Here is a 19,294-nt window from a genome sequence, read left to right as displayed (position 1 = left end):
GAGGTGTAGAGCTCCAGGCTCCCATCTGGGTTTGTAATTGTGAGCTTCAGCACCCTTCTCTGGCTGAGAAACTTTGACAGCTGCTGTGAAAAGTCAGCAGTATATAAATATATACTAAGAGAAATAAGCAAGTAGCATCCTAACGACCAGAGAGGACAACAAAAAGTATAATTACTTACATGTCACCTCCTGCAATTTCTGATCTATCCTACAGTAATAAATCAAATAGGTGCCAAAATATGAAAACAAATGCTTTAAATTTTCTTGCTTCTTTCAATATGGTTGTTTTTTTCTAATTAAAAAGTTGAATTTTTTGACAGTAAGAAATTGCACAAGCATCAAGATCAATTTAACCATTCTTCATTTAATAATTTCTGGCTCAAATAGTGGGGGAAAAAAAGCCAAAACCATGAATATCACTAATCAGTGCAAAAATGCCACAAATACAGCCACTGAACACAGCATGTTTTCCATACTGCTTACAATCACATGAAAAATAACGTACCTTTGAACCAGGTAAGAACTGCTGGGGAAGCTTATCAGGGCACACACCTTCAGTTTTGCCTGGAGGAATTTACAAAAACGCATGGGCTGGGCAAGGCCTGCAAAGGCCAGCTGTTACTGTAACAAGCAATATATCTAACATATCACCTAGGTTAAGAAAAGTGGTCTGCACTGCATTTAGACACAGTGCTTTGCAACTGCCTTCCCCCGTTTTTCTAGTGACAACTCTGCATGCGTAATGGAACGGTAATTTAATCTAAAGGATGCCATATGCCTGTGTTGCATCCCAAACTGTGAAGGGCAGTAAGGCAGGCAACGGTAAAGAAGTAGACTTTACACATAAGCAATTTGTCAAAAGAGATTTAAGCCCCACGCTTCCCTCATCTGCAATGCCATAGAAGACAATAATGAGCTACAATATTGAGAACAGCATGTTTCATGACTGTAACAAGATTAAATCGAAAAAAAACCTGTCCAACAATTCTTTCAGGTCATTACATGACTTGATAATAATGTTGTGGGTTTTTTTCCCTGTCTATTCAAAACAAGTGAGCTATGACATGACCAATATTCTTCAAGCAACTCTCCATACAGCTGAGTTGCCCAGGCCATGAATTGGATTATTAGCAGTGCAAAAAGCCTCTTTAGTCAGTAAACATCTGTTCAGTGATGCATTTGGTTTTTGTATTTACAGAAAATAGCTCACATGCTGTTTTTGTACTTTACTTGCCTTTTTCCTGCTGCAAATTCAACTGCTTGTAGCTTCCGTTTATACAAAACATTCTCAAGATGTTTGTCACAGTTTGCCTTTCACTTAAAAATCCATGGGAATATTAAAAGCTATACGAACCACAAACCCACTAGTTTTTATGATTACCAACCCTTTAGATACTTTTCACCCCTCTGAAACAGTCATTTCAGCAATGACTGTATACTTTCGCTGTAACCATTTGCTGTCTTGTTTTTGCCATGACAAGCCTTCCTATCCTTGCTCACCTACAAACCTTATGAGCTGAGCTGCATAAATACATATGCACATAACTGCTCCCCATTTTAAAAACTCAACATCAACTATATGAAAGCATCCTCTGATCTGAGCAACCATCAGCCACGTATAAAGATCCACAAAATTAAAAGCATTTTATATTCTTTTATAAGACCTCGCTGAGTTCACTCCAGCTGAGTTGCTACTCCTTGACTGACGACATAAATCTGTAACTCCATCCATGAGAGCAATTAGCAATGAATAGCACTATTGACCAATGCATGTAATAAATCGGCTGTAGCTCACTCCTGTAACCTTTACAATCTAACTTATAAAGACAGTTGTACTTCCCATTTCAAGGAACCCAAAGCACTCCTGTATTCTACTACAGCACCACACATACTGAAACAAAAAAGCCGAAAGACATCTCTTATTCTTGATTTCCGATAAACCTCAATCAGGGGGCAGGATGACAAGAAACAGCCAACCAGCAGCCAAATACCACGACCAGCTATCCCACAGCTAATGCTTTGGGCTGATAAAGAAATCACAACAGGGCTGAAACTAGACAGTAACACACCTGTGGAGCAATGAAGGTACCTGCAGACCACAACTGATAGGAAGCTAAAGGCAGAAGTCACTGCTAAAACAGAGGGGGTATCAGCGCTGCACTGGCTTAGTGTAAGCAGAAAGAGCTTGAAACATTATTTATAGAGGTCCTTAAACACAAAGAAAGAAAGCTTGTGTTGCATGTAATGATGGAGCTACTTGAGGGATTCAGTCCAGGAGTAATTTGATCATACCAATGAGCAGGGAGGATGATTTTAGTTCTCAATGGACTTAAGAGAAGGGAATTCCAGGGAGCAAACTCCAAGCCAAAGACAATATTGCAGTACTCAAGCAAAAACAGAAACCTGAATGCCATAATCAGAAGGAAAAAAATCTTAGCCATATTAGGGGAAACAAGCAGCAGACCTAGCTACAGCCTAAACAAAGCAGCGCATGATGGACGTTGTGTCAAAACTGCCTCCCAGATTACAGGCTCAAGCCAATAGAAGGAATACATTACACTCTGCAAACAGAATAAAGTGAAATATCTGTGGGCATAGACAAGAGGTCAGTTATCATATCAACCTGATTTTAGATTGCTGGCCAGACATCTAACAAGACATGTAAAAAACCAAAACAGTGCAGACTTGGGTGAAATGATGCTTTGGAGTTGCAAGGGAAGTGCTTGTGATGGGTGTGTTTTTACATAGTGTCAAAGAATGCTACAGAATACTACCAGTGTTCACATAAAAAAGGGCAAATGGAAAAAAATATAAGAGAGGAGCACTGGGGCACTCTTAAGATGCACTAGACAGAAGTACCACATTTTTCAATGAAAAGGGGCATGTAAGAACAGCAAGAACAACCAAAATGGAAAGGAGCCTCAAAAACTATTTCAGGAAGGCCAGTACAGGCCAACTTTTAAAGCAGCCAATACATTAAAGAGGATGGGTATTGATCCTTGACTAGGAAGAGCTTGGAGTACAAAACACAGTGTCGTCCTGTAAAAACAAATATTTTCTGAAGGTAAGAATGTTTTTTTGGTTTTCTAGAAAGAAGGAAACTAAAACTGTTAAAAGATTTTCCTCCAGCCAGGCCAGCACTTGCAAACAGATGTTACTAACAGTCCGGGAATAGAATACTGCCCACCAGAACATTTTGTTCCGAACCAGTTTCCACAACCTAGTTTTAACTTACGCTTTGCTTTTGAAGGAAGGCTCTCCACCAAAACTGACCTCCAGTTCGGTGTCCTTGAATAGTACTTTCTAGTTATTAATTTTCATGGACAATGTCTGTCATAACATTGGCAATAGGAGAATTTCATTTATCACCTGAAACAGCAACATACTAGAAGCAAACGAATATGAAACCGTGCCCCATATTTCAATACATTTGCTTCCATGAGTTTTAAATTAGCAAAGGGGAAAGTTTGTAACTTGTAAAACAAATCTACACCGCAAGTTAAACTATTTTTTAAAACTTACTCAGGTTGGTAAACACCAGAGTTTAATCCAAATGGTGAAGTAAAATTTTTTACAAACAGATGGACGAATCTAACTTCATTTAAATTAGTGATAAAATACCTATTAAGGCTCAGATTTTCCACCCCCTGCCCCCCCCAATGCAATTTAACTATACTGTCTTCGTTTAGTTAGTCAAAACTAACTGAATTAAAACTCTATTGTATGAACAAATCATACAAAACAGCTAAGTAATCTTACTACAGTAGCATTGAACTTTGCTTATTGCTCATTACGTTAATGTCCATGCCTACCTTAGACACGCAGAACTTCAAAACCAGGACCAAATCCACTTACACTGCAAACTGCTTTCCTGGGCACAGCTCAAACTGCTGCTGCTGCTCTTGGTCCTTAAAACAGCTCTGCTACTGCTTCAGTCTGTAAAATTTGCTTCAATCTTCCTACCGCAAGACCCTGTTTACAGCCACATATAAACATGTGAAACTATTTTCTCCACTGATCTGCAGTATAAGCAAACTTTTCACTAACACTGTACTGCATAAGACTTAAAAAGTGAAGAGGCCACTTTCCATTGTGTGTTTTGACACAAACTCTTGGAGTCTTTCTGACTCAAAACTCTTTACAGCTATTTTACATTAATCCACAGAAATAATTGTTACCAAAATGAAGTACTCCTTAGGCTTAAGTAGTAGCTCTTGGTGATTGTCAACCAGATTAAAACACTAAACCCTTTCTGGTGACTTACTTGGCTTTTGTTTCCAATAAAAACAAATTTAGAACAGCAGCACCCTGCCACTCAGCTGTTTTTTCCTTCTGTGATGGGTGTTCCTTTGATGTAAAGTTGGCTGTGAAAATGTACACAATGCCAAAATAGAAGCACCAGTGTGAATGACATAGCTGAGCCTGGACATAGCTGTGGTGACAACACAAAGAGAACAGGAAGAGACAAGCACAGCATTCCATAAGGAGGAAATATATATATTACGTATGTTTCATTTTTGTAGAATAAAGGCAGACAGACATGTACACCGGTATATAATATTCACATTTGGTCTTTGTATATTGGGAAAAAAAAAAAAAAAAAAGAAATTGAAGGAAAGCACATAGATACTTTCAACTCTGGCAATATAACCAGGCATTAAAACAGATTATGACTGCTCTTATAAAGCTTCAGTGGTTTACCTGGACTAAATATTTTAATTCTTTTTAATAACCATCAGCATACTCTTTGTGCTGGTGGAGACCTAGGCCACATCACCTTGGCCGCTCAGTGCGAAGTTCTAATGTGCAACATCCAAAACCATATCATCCCCCAAGTTACTCAGACAACCCCCAGTGCAATCTTAGATGACATGGGCATGCAGTGAGCAGAAAGACCCTTCTCTTCTCTGCTCCTAACCACTTCAAGCTGCACACCTCCTGGGACTATTATTTTTCTCTCCCATCTGTACCCTGTTTTCATAAATTCAGTGGTTTTCCACTGCATTACAAACCCACAAAGAGATGAGAAGCCTTCTTAAAACACAAGATCCTAGTTCCCATGGTTTTAGTCAGAAAGGTCTTAAAAAAATTATAGCAATGAAACCTTTTCCAGCTAACGGATGATTCTCACGAGGAGTTATTAGAAAAGAGCAAAGAATTAAATTACCAGGTAATGCACAATAACCAAAAATGAATACTTTAGACCATTCAATATGCATTAACATAAAATTACTGCCTGTATATAAGTAATTATACAAAAACTGTGGCCTAGTTATAAAAGCACAAGAAAGCAGCATATTGGAACCACTTAAATTAATATTAAATACTTCAGGGCCCTCTAGTGGTTAAACCTTTGATACGAGAAAATCCATGAAGAATTGGTTTTGAAATAAGGCTACTGAAATGTACTGAAGTAATGTGTTTTACCACTCCCATGTAATTAAGGACATTTAGGCTGGAGAGCTGCCTAGTAAATTACCAGAAAGGGGAAAAAAACTACAAACTAGTATCTGTTCACAAAATCAGCTAATGGGTGATATTTTTTGTTCTCAATAGAAAGGAGAAGTTAGTAACTAACATTCTCAGCTGTGCACAACCAAAAAAAAAAAAAAAGAAAAAATACACTCACTCTCTCAAACCTGCATCAGAATTACCTTAACACACAACTAAAATACTTGTTTCTGAAAAACGCACTTGATTTGTCGGTTTGTTACACCATTTTACCTTCCTCCGGATTCCACAAAACCGTCAGTGCACATCATCAGCAACAACAACAAAAAAAACCAGGCAAAAATAAAAATTCTTAATCTTCATCATGGTATATTTAGAAATATTTTGGGCATTCCCCTGTAGGTCTGATACGCAAAAGAGAAAGTAAGCAAAGTAAAAGGATTAGCAAGGCAAAAATGTACATCTGTTGGCAACTGGCAAAGGTTTGTTACTTCCTAATCTGCTATTTTATCTGCCCAAGTCTTAACAAACCATTCTACTGCAAGGAAATACATTAATACTGCTTGCTCAGTACATCTAATTAGAGTTGACCTTTTCAACTCCTTATGGCTTCCCAGTCCATACATGAGCAGAGGGAACAGAAGAGCCTAGTATGACAAGAGCACACACTTCACTACAAGCGTAAGTCACAACACCACTGAATGATGATGAATACAGCACTTTCACAAGACATATTTTCTTAAGATCCCTAACACCAAACCAGACGTTTTCAGTCCCTCCTCTCAGTCTTGCCTCTCATATACATGTACCCTTGAAAGCTTGATAGCCAAGTACAGCAACACCTGTGCAAGTTCCTATAATGTGTCACAAAATCAGCTTTTCTTGATGAGATGACTGCCTACCCACCACTTCATGTCAACTGTTGTTTTTTTTTTAAATAAAAGGGGATGAACAAGGATTACACCGGCAGGTGAGGAAAGGAAGGCCTGCGGAGCAGACTGATTAAGCAGCTCAGCTGTCTGGAGCGTTAGAGGAAGCTACAAGATGATGACTTGGGCAGAGTTTAAGTGAGGTAGTCAAGGTACAGAGTTGACTGCCTGTCAGGTGGCTACCATCCATGTGACTGTGATGCATTTGCTTATCTTTACAAGATGGGAGGTGATGATATTGTATCTTCCCTCCAATACAAAACTTTGCCTATGTAATACATGCCTTTTTTTTTTTTGCTTTCTTTAGCTCTAGTTTTTTTAACACATAAAAGAAAAATATTATCCTTTCTGACTAGTTCATTCAAAATGGAAATGCCAAGCTCTAAGCTAGTTCTCTACAGCCCAGAGCAGCATGCTTTAAAAAAAGTGAAAAACTGGTATTTGCTCACAAAAATTGCATCTGTAAGATTTCGCAAGTTCACCACATATGATCAGAGCATTGCTTTATCCTTCATCTATCATCCTACAAATTACATCCTATTCTGGCTTTATTTCACAGGAAGACTGATACAGAAAACATGTAACAAATTTATTCTTGAAATACACAAAGAGAACTCAAAATATAAACAGATGATGAATCGTAAGACTTCCAAGTCTGTATCCAAGTTCAAGATAGGGTAACAGGACAAACAGAATGAAATACCAGTTGGAAAGGTTTTCTATACTTATCTACATTAACAGAAAAAAAGTTTCATGCCTTTTTAGAGATCTTAAGACTATGACAAACAAGCAAAACAGCCACATAACACCACTTTCAGATCCCAAAGATAAGTGCATGAGCTCTGAAATTAATCCAACAGATCACATGATCGGGAGATGGGAGCAAGACGATCTGAATGAAAACAACAAATGTTTAGGCGCATAAACCTTTCATAGGCCTAAGACAGAAGCCATGAATTTCAGTCTAAATACAATTTAAGAATGAGTGCCTGGAACTCAGTGGAATTTGGGGAATTTTCAACCCAGCAGGAAACTACAGCCATTCTGAAATGGGCCTTTACAGAACTACCCATCCATGCCTGCTTCTGGAGCTAAACTCCATCAATAGCTATGCTGTAATTAAAAAAAAAAAAAGGGGGCAAAAAAACCCAAAAAACAAAATCCCCATAGAACATACCTCATGGAGGTTATACTGTTGATGAGCTTTTCAGATTGATCTGACAAGCAAGATGGAAGTATTATTTCAACTGGCTGCAGGCGCAAAACCCGGCTCTCTAATTCTAAGCGAGAGGCACAGTCCCGAAAACTGTCAAAAATTACTTCTCCGGTAGTCGGTTGGATTGCCTGTCAAATAAAAAGAAAAAAAATACATATATGCATTGAATATTGAAATTTTCAGACAGTGTTTCAGTGACTCAAATTGTTAAGCCAGAAAGAAAATTTATGGTGTATAGCACAAAATTATATAGCACCCACATGCTTAGTGAGAGTGGCAGACCAAAAAATATAATGGTGTTTTAGAAATCTATAATATGGTAATAACTTCAAAAGACTACCACAATTCTGTCTTGGTAAATGATAACAATACCTTAAAAATGTAAATGTGCTCTTGTTATCATCAGTCCATCACTGCTCAACTTTTATTACTAGGGAAATCTATATAATTGGAAGTCTATGGAACGTAGATGCAATTCAACCTGGAAACCGTCATCCTAGCACATGATTTCGTTGTTCTCTCTCAGCTGCAGTGTGACATTCAAATACAAGCACAATCAAGATACTTTTAAATTAATTAATTAGCAGCAGACTGGGCTTCAGTTATCATTGTGTTTTGCCAGTTAAACAATCCTGGTTTTAATCTTCACTATAAAAGAGAACACAAATCTGAAGTGTACACCGTAAAAAAAGTGTAAGTCTCTTCCTCTGAAGAACAGTATTTTGTAGAGGAAAAAAAGTTCTCACAAGCTTTAAAGTATTGACCCTAGAAATATTTAAACTTCAAAGTTAGTAAAGCATCTGAACTAACAATTTCCCTGTATTTGGTTAAAACACACCTATGTTTTCAAGTGATACAGCAGCAAAAACAGTCCCGGGAATATTCAACTATCAGCTCCAAACCTTTTCTGTAGTTTCAGCCATTACAATTCACACACAGATGATATCTTACCTAAACTGCACCTTGTACAAAAAAAAAAATAAAAAAAACCAACCCCCCAAAAAAATCTAAATAACAGAACAATCATGAATTTAAGAAGATAACCACCCACATCTCAAAAAAAAAAAAATCAACAATAAAACAGTCCCCAAAAAAGCCCCACACGAACCCTAAAATACTGATTCCCCTGTGAAACTAACTTACCATAATGCCTATAACAATGTCACCTTTCTTCCTGTCTTTTAAGTTTTCTCCGTTTTCACTGATACAGAGGAGGTAGTTATCAGGGACATCTGTTGTTACGTCTTCAACATCTACAGAATCATCTAGCTTCAGCAAAGGGTTCACATGTAACAAATGTTAAAAACCGAAATAACATAGTACACATTTTGGTGGATTATTCATAAGTTCTAGATCTAAGTCGTCCTCAACTAGATTTTGTGTTGGGCCTTCTGGACTAACGGGCTATTTGACTTTCTTTAGTTTGACTCCTATGACTTCAGTCCTCATGCTGACAGTCATCTAAAGTCAGTGGTTGTCTTCACAGGACAGGCAGTTACACAATGCACAGATTCATCAGCTCATGCAAAGGCCATCTTTGACTATGTCTGTGGGTCTCCCCATTCAAGCAAGAGCACCTATGTCAAAAGTTAAACCAGCAGCTGATTCTGCACATGGGCTGCTCCACCTTGTCATTTTGACTTCATATCCACAAACCACATGCACCTAACAGAAAAAACTGAATGCACTAGGTATGCAGCAACTGAAAAGCAGGCAACACACCGAGTTAAACAAAAGTCTACGTCTTAGCAGAAGCATTAGGTTAGCTGCACTGAAAACTTGCTGCATATCTATCCACCAGGCTGGGTAATACCGCTGAGCCTGCTTTCATCGAGTTTGCCAACCATTGTAAGAGAGTCTCTGAGTACAATACAAGTTTTCCAAAAAAATGTCAGGGCTCTTATTTGCTTCCCTGATGTATGCCTTAAGTGCAACCTCACAAGCATTAATCTAACAATCTTTTTAGCTCTTGGTCTCTAGTAAGTACTAGTTTGAGAAATTAAAGAAAAACACACGAGGTAGATAAGGCAGGAGATAGGAAAACAAAAACTGGAAGGAAAGAAATTAAGAAAATAACTTCACTGGTTAAAAGCTGTTTCTATGTCATTTTTGCATTTTCTTTGTTACAACAGTCAGGAGTTAATTACCTAGCTAGATTTTTAACAGTCCATTGATTTTATCACCTTCTTTTCACTTAAAAGACACCAAACAGTCAATTCTTCTTTCTTCACACCCTCCTGACTCACTACCACCATGCATTCTCAATCTGGTGAATCCTAGTTGAAGACAATACCTATAGAACACTGTAGACTTGGGAAGTCCACTCTCCGACTTCAGAAAGTAACTACAGTAAACACAAGCTCTGTTGTTTCAGCACAAACCTAAAGACCTGAAGAGATTAAATTCTTTATAAAGCCAGCAGAATGTTCTACCACAACATAAAATTAAAGGAACTTTATTTCCTGCTGCCACTCATGTCAGCCACTAGCTATTCATGTTCCATGTAGGTGATAATACTAGAATTACGGCCTCTCATACACCAAAGATTAGAGTCTGAAACCAAATTTATTCAAAAAGGATATCTTCTCCAATAAGCGTAGACTTTGTGTAGAGAGCAGTCAGTTTCCGGCTGAAGAGAGAGCTTTTATTTTCTCCAGCAGCCTTCAGTGCTGCAGTTTCCATTTGTTTTATTACTCCAACCTACAGACACACAGACAAGAAACAAAGTTAGCTCTTTGATAAAAAATTATATTTTTTTATTATTTTATAGATTTGGTGATCTTTTAAGATGTACAAACAGCAAGTGCATCATTAAAGCTGAGCAGGAAGGGCAGAGGCTAGCATCAATCCTACTAGTGAGACTATAAGGCACTGCTTTTCCTTACGCTCTATCTACTTGTAACTGCCCTCTCAACTTTGGCCCCTGTGCTTCTTGTCCTATTTTGAAACAACTTAGCTAGAGTTCACCACTTGCCAGAGAATGGTTGCTGCAATCAATTTAAATTCAACAAGTCCTTTTCTCATAAGCAGGAAAAAAAAAAAAAGAGGTATCAACAGAAAGCCAAAGAATTACAGGGATCAACAATAGGAAGGAAAAGAGAAAAAAAAGTATGAGCTGGGATAAGAAAAACAAGGATGTGAGGAAGAATAAAAGAGAAAGTGGATATATAAATTTATCTTTATCAGATGCAAAGCCTTGATACAAAAAATTGAGAGAAACTAATTGTTCTAGAACTGTTCCAGAAAACATGAATATATTTTTCTGTAAAACAGAGGAAGCTTGGATTTACTTAAATTTCATGACACTCACCAGAATAGAGAAATTGAAACAAAGGAAAGTTAGCCATTTTAATTGTAAAAACAGGTGATAATTAGTTTCCCAGTTCTCAGTTCAAATAAGACTTTGGTACAGTAAGTGCAAGTTATTTCAGTGCTATTCTGTACATAACATTATTTAATAAAATCCAAGGATAACCTTATATCCTTTTGCTACAAGTCGCCGCACATGGACGAACAGTCTGTGACTTGGTATACTGGCAGTCATAAAGTTATGATCCTGATGACAGTAAATGTTTAGTTCTTTAGCTGCAATCTGTGAAGTACAAGAAGAAGAGTCAGCCAATAGTTCAAAATGCAATAGAGGAGCTCACCTCTATGAAAACACTGATGTACAACTACAATTGAAAGTATGCTGTCAAAACAAAAACATTACAGGAAAAAGCCCAAAGAACTGGCCCCCTCCACCTTCTTCTCCCAGCATGTCATCACAAACAGGGGCTTCAGTATAACAGACGTCAGGTCAGATTATTACACTGCACCTCGACCTTCACCACCGTGAAGTAAATCACCTATACAGCACACATGGATTCTGCAGTACAGCTCAACAAAGGGTCAAATGATTGTCAACACCAAAAATGCAGAAAGAATGGAGTTATTTTAATTGTGGTTATAAAGATGGTATTAAGCTAGCTAATCAATTAAAAAACTGAAAAATCAGTACCAATCAGCAGTGGAAACTAAATACTTCATAGAAAAAGAGTAACAACACTTGTTAAAATGTGACATTATAATGTATGATTTGCATTTGCTTTTTTGCCCCTTGGCAAAAAGGTAGGTGTTCACTGACTAGGGAAACTGGTCTTAAGCAGGAACTGCAGTCAAACACCGAATTGTGTACCTGGACAGTATATTTCTATTTCTGGACTGTGAGTGCACCAGCAAATGAGCAGACAAGTTACACAATACAAAGCTGATCAGGAAAATTAATTCCCAGTAACTAAGCCAAGTTTCTCACTGGTCTTGTTGTAATAATCAAATGTAAGTATACAATTCACATAATGTTGATGATGCTATAGAAATGCATTGTAGAGCCCTACCCTTTCTCCCTAAGAACTTAGACAAGGTACCTTTGTCTAATAAGCAGGATGTGGCTGTTGAAAGCAGAAGTTGAACTGATGTATTACTAGCCCAGTTAGTAAACCATGAAGAACTGCTTAGATCTGCCAAAAAAATAGGAAACTAGGGGAAAGGTAATTCCGGCAAGGGGAGATCGCGACCACTGACTCACGGACCACCTACCCCAATTATACCACCCACTCAAATGATGAAGTTGAAGAACAACTAAGCATGCATACTAATTTACATGCTAGGCAAAGAGATTTTAACCAATCACTTAATAGAAAAATACTGCCTATGTATTAGGAAGTTGAATATGTTAATGCTATGTGTATAAACAACTGTTAATTTGAAAGCTTGGTGTGCTGTCTTGGGACAGACACCCATATCTGCGCAAATATGTAATAAAATACCTCTGTTCTGTGTGTATATTGGCATTTTGCACACCAGCTAAACGAACCCCGATTTTTGGAGCAAGAGTCTCAAGCATGGAAATAGCACAGATCAAAGGTTAAATTGGTAGCAATGATTTTTGGGACAGATAATGAAAAAACTCATTATGAACCATTAATGAACCGTCACTTTAAAGTTAGATTTGTTGCAAAGTACTTCCCAGTTCCTACAGATCTGGTATGTGTAGGTGCTGCATTTGAATGTGCATCCAAGATGCTTTCTGCACCCAAACTATATCAGCTATACTCATCTACTTTTACATCACTTGCTCCATTGTCTTCCAAACTTAAATACTCCTAGTAGAGTTCTGGGCCATGATAGAGAATTCATCTCTGAAAGTGTTTCAACTTTAACTCTGACAAGTAATTATTCTAGGACCTCATCTTAAGTTCTCAATATGCAGGACAGCAAGCACTACCCTATGATTACAAAATAATAAACAATATTTTGGTAAAAAGTGCATGCATAATGGAGAGACAGAGATTTTTCATCTTGATTTCAAGTATTAAAAAAGCCAAGGAAATTAATGCCCCCAAAAACCTGCCTTCAGGAAGCGGTCATAGACCTAGTACGACACTAACATAATGCAAGTATCCTTCCTTAACCCTGGCAAAAGTTACCTCTGCATCTTCTCCAAAGAAGCGATATTTGTATCCACATTCCACACACAAAACCGCATCTTTATACTGTTTCTTCATTTCTATGAATTGAAGTTCTAGTGGAGTGTAAATGCTTTTGGTTCTCTTATTAAGATTCATATCTGAAGTATTTTGAGTATTTTCATAAGGCTTAAGAGATGCAGAAAACTGACTAAGATCACAGCGTAACTCCTCCTGTAAATAAAAGATGGAAAAGTATAGTTAGGAATCATCAAATAAATCAATCGCCCCTGCAGACCTTGTTGTGGTTTAACCTCAGTTGGCAACTAAGCACCACACAGCCACTCACTCACCCTTCCTCCCCACAGTGGGATGGGGGAGAGAATCGGAAGAGCAAAAGTAAGAAAACTTGTCGGTTAAGATAAGAACAGTTTAATAATTAAAATAGAATAAAATAATAATAAAGTGTAATGAAAAGGAAAACAACGGGGGGGGGGAAGGGAACGGACAAAACCCAAGGAAATAAACAAGTGATGTAACTGCTCACCACCCACCCACCGATGCTGAGCCCATCCCCAAGCAGCCATCGCTGCCCCCCAGCCAACTCCCCCCAGTTTCTACACTGAGCATGACACCATATGGTATGGAATAGCCTTTTTGGCCAGTTGGGGTCAGCTGTCCTGGCTGTGTCCCCTCTCAGCTTCTTGTGCACCTGGCAGAGCATGGGGAGCTGAGGAGTCCTTGACTAGTGTAAGCACTGCTTAGCAACAACTAAAACATCAGCTTGTTATCAACATTATTCTCACACTAAATCCAAAACACAGCACTACACCAGCTACTAGGAAGAAAATTAACTCTATCCCAGCCGAAACCAGGACGGACCTTGACTCCATTGACCACAGAGCTAAAGACTGTTCTTGCACTAAATAGCCCTAAGAACTGCAGCAAAACTACGAAAGTAGGATATACAGAATACAGTTTATTTGGAATTAAAAGGAATTAAGAAGTCATGAAAGTCAAAGATTTTGCATCAATTAGTCAACTTGCTTTACAACAGTCCTTAGACATCTCAGCTGAAATCAGATTCCTATTCTATCATGAGCTCTCAAAACACAGATCGAGAGACGTGCAGGTTGCAAAGACTGGACAGTCTAAACTGGCCAGATATAACAGTAAAGATGAACTACCACTCCAATTTACAGCTGAGAAACTGCAGCACAGAGAGACTGATGATGTTCCAAAAATCCACAGTAAATCAAGAAATAAGCCAATTCAATATGAGTCTCAGTTCACTGTCTCAAGCACCAAAACCATATTTCTTCTCCAGTCTGCCCTTCCTACATAAGCTCATCAAACCGCCCCAAATAATTTATTCTTAAACACAGAAAATCTATATTATAGTTTCTAAAACGTTTAACAGTTAAGGCTTTGAGCCCACTCTCTCTGCAGTTTATCCTTTACAATCACCTTATGTATCCTATGCAAGCCAAGCAACTTCAGCTCTACAACTTTGTTTTGTTCTGTACTGTAAGCAGGGTGATGGATTCAGTCTTTTAGAAGTGCAGTGAACAACATTGGTAAGGTGTTATCTTATATCTTATATCACAATATCACTTATATCACAATATCAAATACTGATAAAATTCGTCAACCAAAAAAAATACAAAGACAACACCCCCCACAAGTTTTTAAAGCCTATGAGTATAAAAAACACAATTGATCAGGTTGTGCTGTGAGTTTCTGTAGCTGCAAATAAACCCAGCAAACTTCAATTTCTAACAACTGTCCCACATAGATTACAAGGAACAAAGTCAACAGACCGTTTAGAAGCAATGGTAACTCAGAAGAAACACAGAGATAGTACAAATCATATACTTTGGGTCATGGGAATGTACAAAGAATGCAGTCAGAAAACAATGGAAAAAATAGAACACTTAGCTGTATTGTTAACTGTGAATTGCAAAATTCCCAGAATTACACACAATCAAGGGATGACCTATTTAACAAGCAGACAACACAGCCCAGCACAAAGCTGTAGCATGCCTAGAACTCAGATGGCCCCAGGAGCTTAGATGTCTCTACTGCAAAATCCTCAGCCCAAGGATTCAGTGGTCTTCAATCCAATGTCTGTGCCAGCTCAGCACTATGACCTTGTCTCATTTGACAGAGAAAATTGTTGTGACAAAGCATGTGAAATACGGTCATGAAAGAAAGTAAAAACACACATGGAAGTTGAATTGTTGAGATGGTAGTAAGTTAGCAGCTCAAGGAATTTAGAAGAAAATTACTCACATAAAAAAGGTTATAACCCTAAGAAAAAAGCAAGACACAAACATCTAAGATAAGCCATTCCAAGGAAGGCAGGCCAGCCCTTCCCCGCCTGACTGCCTGGCCAGCACAGACTCGGTAGGTGTCTTATAGAGAAAGATCATAGTAACGCTTTGTCAAGTAGGTCATGAGTCCTCACTATCTACTGAGTATATTAAATAATTGCTCTTTACTTTTACTTTGCATACATCTTGCTTGCAGAGTCTCTGCACATGGTTAAAGCTGACCTTCCTTGTGGTCTAGGAAGGGAGAGTTAACAGCTGTCAATCTCACAGACAATCTGTGATCGACTAGACCCAAGTGCTGTTTGGCGACAAGCATCTAAATATATGAATATGCAGTGGCAGTACTGCTATAAAAAGCACACCAGTGTTAGCGCATTGGAAGCCAACTTTGGAAAAGGAAGGCAGAAATACTGTACCAGCTGACACACAGAAGAAACACATCTGTTCAAAGATAAAGAGAAACCTGAATCCTGCAGAAACAACATCTCAGGCCCACAGCTTGGTGGAGGGAGAGCTGCATGTGCCTTTGCTCACCATACACGCACTTCTACTGCGGTTACTGTAACGCACACATTTTTAACCGACAACCTATGCCAGGCACATGCTGTCTCCAGTGTTACTGAAGAGAAAGTCAGTAAGACAAAAAATACTCCCCATGCATGTTTCACATACATGCATGCATAAAACACATACATTTTATAATTTCAGTATCTAGAATTGGCTCTCAAACATCTGAGAGACATGCTGAAGTATGATTTATAGATTAAACTAGCAGGGGTAGCATCTGGTGTCAATGTAACTGGATGGACAAAGGGTTAGAAATTAAGAAGTTCCAGACAGACAAGGGTTTAAAAAAGAGGGACAGAGAAGAACACAAAAAACCGATTCCAGGCGACCACACCTACATAATCTCAATCCTTTATCACACCAGAAATCTCTTGCCACAAGCTGTTCACTTCACTATTCTTATTTCAATCTCACATTCACACAACCCAGACACCCCAGTTTAAGGTCATGACCTTCAGGCAGGGAAGGTCAAATCAACTATGCAACCTTTCATACAACCTCGCTCCTTCAAAAAGCCAGGTGTAAAGCTTTGTTAAAGAGCATTTGAGTCCCAATGCAACAACACCATAGTAAACCATGAGATGCGTTTTAGGACCTGAATACTTCAAACTGAGCAAGGTGAGCCCAAAACCCAATCAATTAACTAATGTTAATTAGCCCCATAATAAAAGGAGAAGCAAGGTAGTCCTACACTCTTATCAACTTGTATCATAACGGTAACTTTTCATGGGAGCTACCCATATCTTCTGCAGATGAGAAAAAACAGTGATACCTTTAGTTAGATTTATTAGCAACTGGATTAAGCTACATCTCAGTAATAATTCTAAATCATTTTTGGCAAAGAAAGCCTGTTAGGAATTTTACAGCCCGTATCAAAACAGATAGAACTGAAAGAAAGCTGAGCAAAGGGCCACACTGAACATTTGTTATTTCAATATTACAGGTTCATTCACAATGACAAGATACACTGCCAGTGTTTCTGCTCTCTCATTACTGCTTTTTTCAATGATATCACTGAAGGACTCTAAGAGGCATTCTGCTCACTATGCTGAAAGTTCCAGGAAAACACCCGAACACAAACACTGGTCTGTTGGGTACTGCTGCACTATTTCATGACAGAACACAAAAAACACAAAAGGAATCTTGTGCCAAAGCTTGCTTTTTTAAACCATAAGACGTAATCTACACAGCACTGGACCAAAGCTCTACGTACCTTCTGAGCAACCTTTGGGCTAGTGTCCCCAGACTGAAGAGGGTTTTTCAATTCTGAACTTCTCCCAATAATACTGGGACATTTTTCCAAACTCAGAGATTCTTTCTCCCGAAAACTATCCTCCCGGACTCTGTTACACTGCTGGTCTGAATCACTGCAGAATTCTCTCAGTCTGTCTAGAGTTTGCAAACATATACGGGGCTTTTCACACTTCTGAGGTTCTTCTTCAGTAAAAATATACAACAAAAACATATTAGCAACTTATTTTCTAAATCAGAATGTCTATTAGAACGACATCAGTAAGCAGAGAACACAATCATTTTGCTCTGTCTCTTCCCTACATTCCTTCTCCTCTCCCATTGCAGGATTTCTCTGAACCTGACAGAAGTGTGCATGTAATCACCTTGGTTAACTTCCCTGGAAAATCAATACTCCTCATTTGTATGCTTCTTCATACATAGAAGAAGAAGCACAATTATTTTCTGGACTGATAACTGCAAAGCCACAAAATTAGCCAAGAATATTGGAAAACGAGTGGTATTTTTTCAGTACAGTTTTTAAGCAGACAGTATTGCTAGTTGACGGTGTCTTAACGATACTTCATCACACCCACAAAACTGAATATAATTCCCTCTTTAAAAAAATTATAGAGGCTAATTTGTTCCAATGAAGTGTAAGTGTAATGAACTTTATATTCACTGATTTGTTTTTCTGCTAGCATCATTAATTTGTTAAATTCTTGGTTCAAAGCCAGATGGAGCACAGGCATGTAATTAAGCGGCTGTCATTTCACAGTTAAGAGCACTGCATTAGAACTATTTACTGTGAGGTGGCCTTTAGGTATCCCAGTCACAGGCGAGACTCCACAGAGCTGTCAGGTGTCAGTCATGCTTCAGCCTAAGTCTAAAAGACAGACTATTAAATCAACACAGAAAGGGAAGTTGCAGCATTTCTGCCTGAGCATCTGGACTTCACTGACTGAACAACCTGTTAAAGCTGAGTCAGCTGAAGGGGATTTGCAGAGCAATTCTGGAGCAAGGCTCAAATACCTAGCTTCTGAGCAAGGTGCTTTAACAGCATAGCTAACGTGCTCATAATGGCTCTTCAGAGATGTATCTTACACTCAAGAGACACTTCCTAAAGTATCCGCTGACAATTTTTTTTACATTTGACAATGAAAAACTATTTATTGAGTATAAATGCTTGAAGGTTTCTTTACAGGCAACTCACTTTTATCCTGAGTCTTCAGTGGGTTACAGATGTCTTCTAGAGTAACTTGTCGTGCCTTGGTCTTCTTTTCACAGGGTTCATTGCTTTCAGTTGATGTTCTCCTTTTTGTGCCAAATTCAGAAGCCTGAAACATAAATTAAACACAGAAGTTCGATTACTTTTTCTCGTTGCCATGCTCTATGAAAGACAACAATGTACCCAAGGATTTCATAACAAGATAATGCAAAATGCAAAATTAATTTACAATATGTGAAACCTCTAACTATTTTGACTACCTACATTTAGTTTATAAAATAGTTCTTCTAACATTCAAGGCTACAAGAGGAAGAGAAATAGTGCATTCTGTGAACAAGTTGGCTGTTGTGCTAGAAAAGAAACACCTGCAACTACCACATCTTCAAAAGACAGCTTAGAGCTACTTCTGTGGCAGAGAACTGAACCAACATTTAACAGACTTTCCCACCATACCACACGCTACTATCCTGTGTCTGAGTCAGATCTCTTCTGCAAATCCTCATTCCCACAGTTCAGAGCCCTCTTCTTGCCAGATATTGGCTATTCACCTCCACAAGGCACTACTTCCTATGGCCTACACCCCGATGATGGAAGAGTAGCTTCTCCACACCATCCTGGAAGTGTTAATACAGACTTAAAAGATTTTCCTAAACTATCTGTAAACACCTAGCTAGCATCATACTGGGTTTGTATAGAATACAGTACTTTCGACTACATCTCCTTAGATGGCTTTTGACACATGCACTTTTAACACTTCGTAAACAGAAAATTCATCAATTTATGTTGTTTCATCACTGATGTATTGTTTGACAGAATGCAAGAAGTACAACCAAATATAAAGAAGTAACTTGCAACTGCAACAATGTATAAACACATTAGCATTTCACTTTGCA

General features: G+C 38.3%; 1 protein-coding gene across 2 annotated transcripts in view; it reads right to left on the bottom strand.

The window, feature by feature from the left end:
* The window catches only part of MSH3 (mutS homolog 3), a 121,713-nt gene that overhangs the window by 101,216 nt on the left and 1,203 nt on the right, over positions 1–19,294 (bottom strand). Inside the window, exons 2-8 of one of the 2 annotated variants that reach the window (XM_072860663.1) lie at positions 18,387–18,510; positions 17,157–17,332; positions 13,065–13,277; positions 11,072–11,188; positions 10,179–10,296; positions 8,740–8,885; positions 7,558–7,724 (exon numbers count right to left, since the gene is read on the bottom strand). In XM_072860663.1, coding sequence (XP_072716764.1) covers positions 7,558–7,724; positions 8,740–8,885; positions 10,179–10,296; positions 11,072–11,188; positions 13,065–13,277; positions 17,157–17,332; positions 18,387–18,510 — 1,061 coding nt within the window. Of the gene's footprint in view, positions 1–7,557; positions 7,725–8,739; positions 8,886–10,178; positions 10,297–11,071; positions 11,189–13,064; positions 13,278–17,156; positions 17,381–18,386; positions 18,511–19,294 lie in introns of both variants that reach the window. The other variant, XM_072860662.1, reaches the window with a different exon arrangement.

The sequence above is a fragment of the Ciconia boyciana genome, chromosome 4 (genome assembly GCF_034638445.1).
Source record: "Ciconia boyciana chromosome 4, ASM3463844v1, whole genome shotgun sequence".
Lineage (NCBI taxonomy): Eukaryota > Metazoa > Chordata > Aves > Ciconiiformes > Ciconiidae > Ciconia > Ciconia boyciana.
This window is presented reverse-complemented; position numbering and strand designations above follow the sequence as displayed.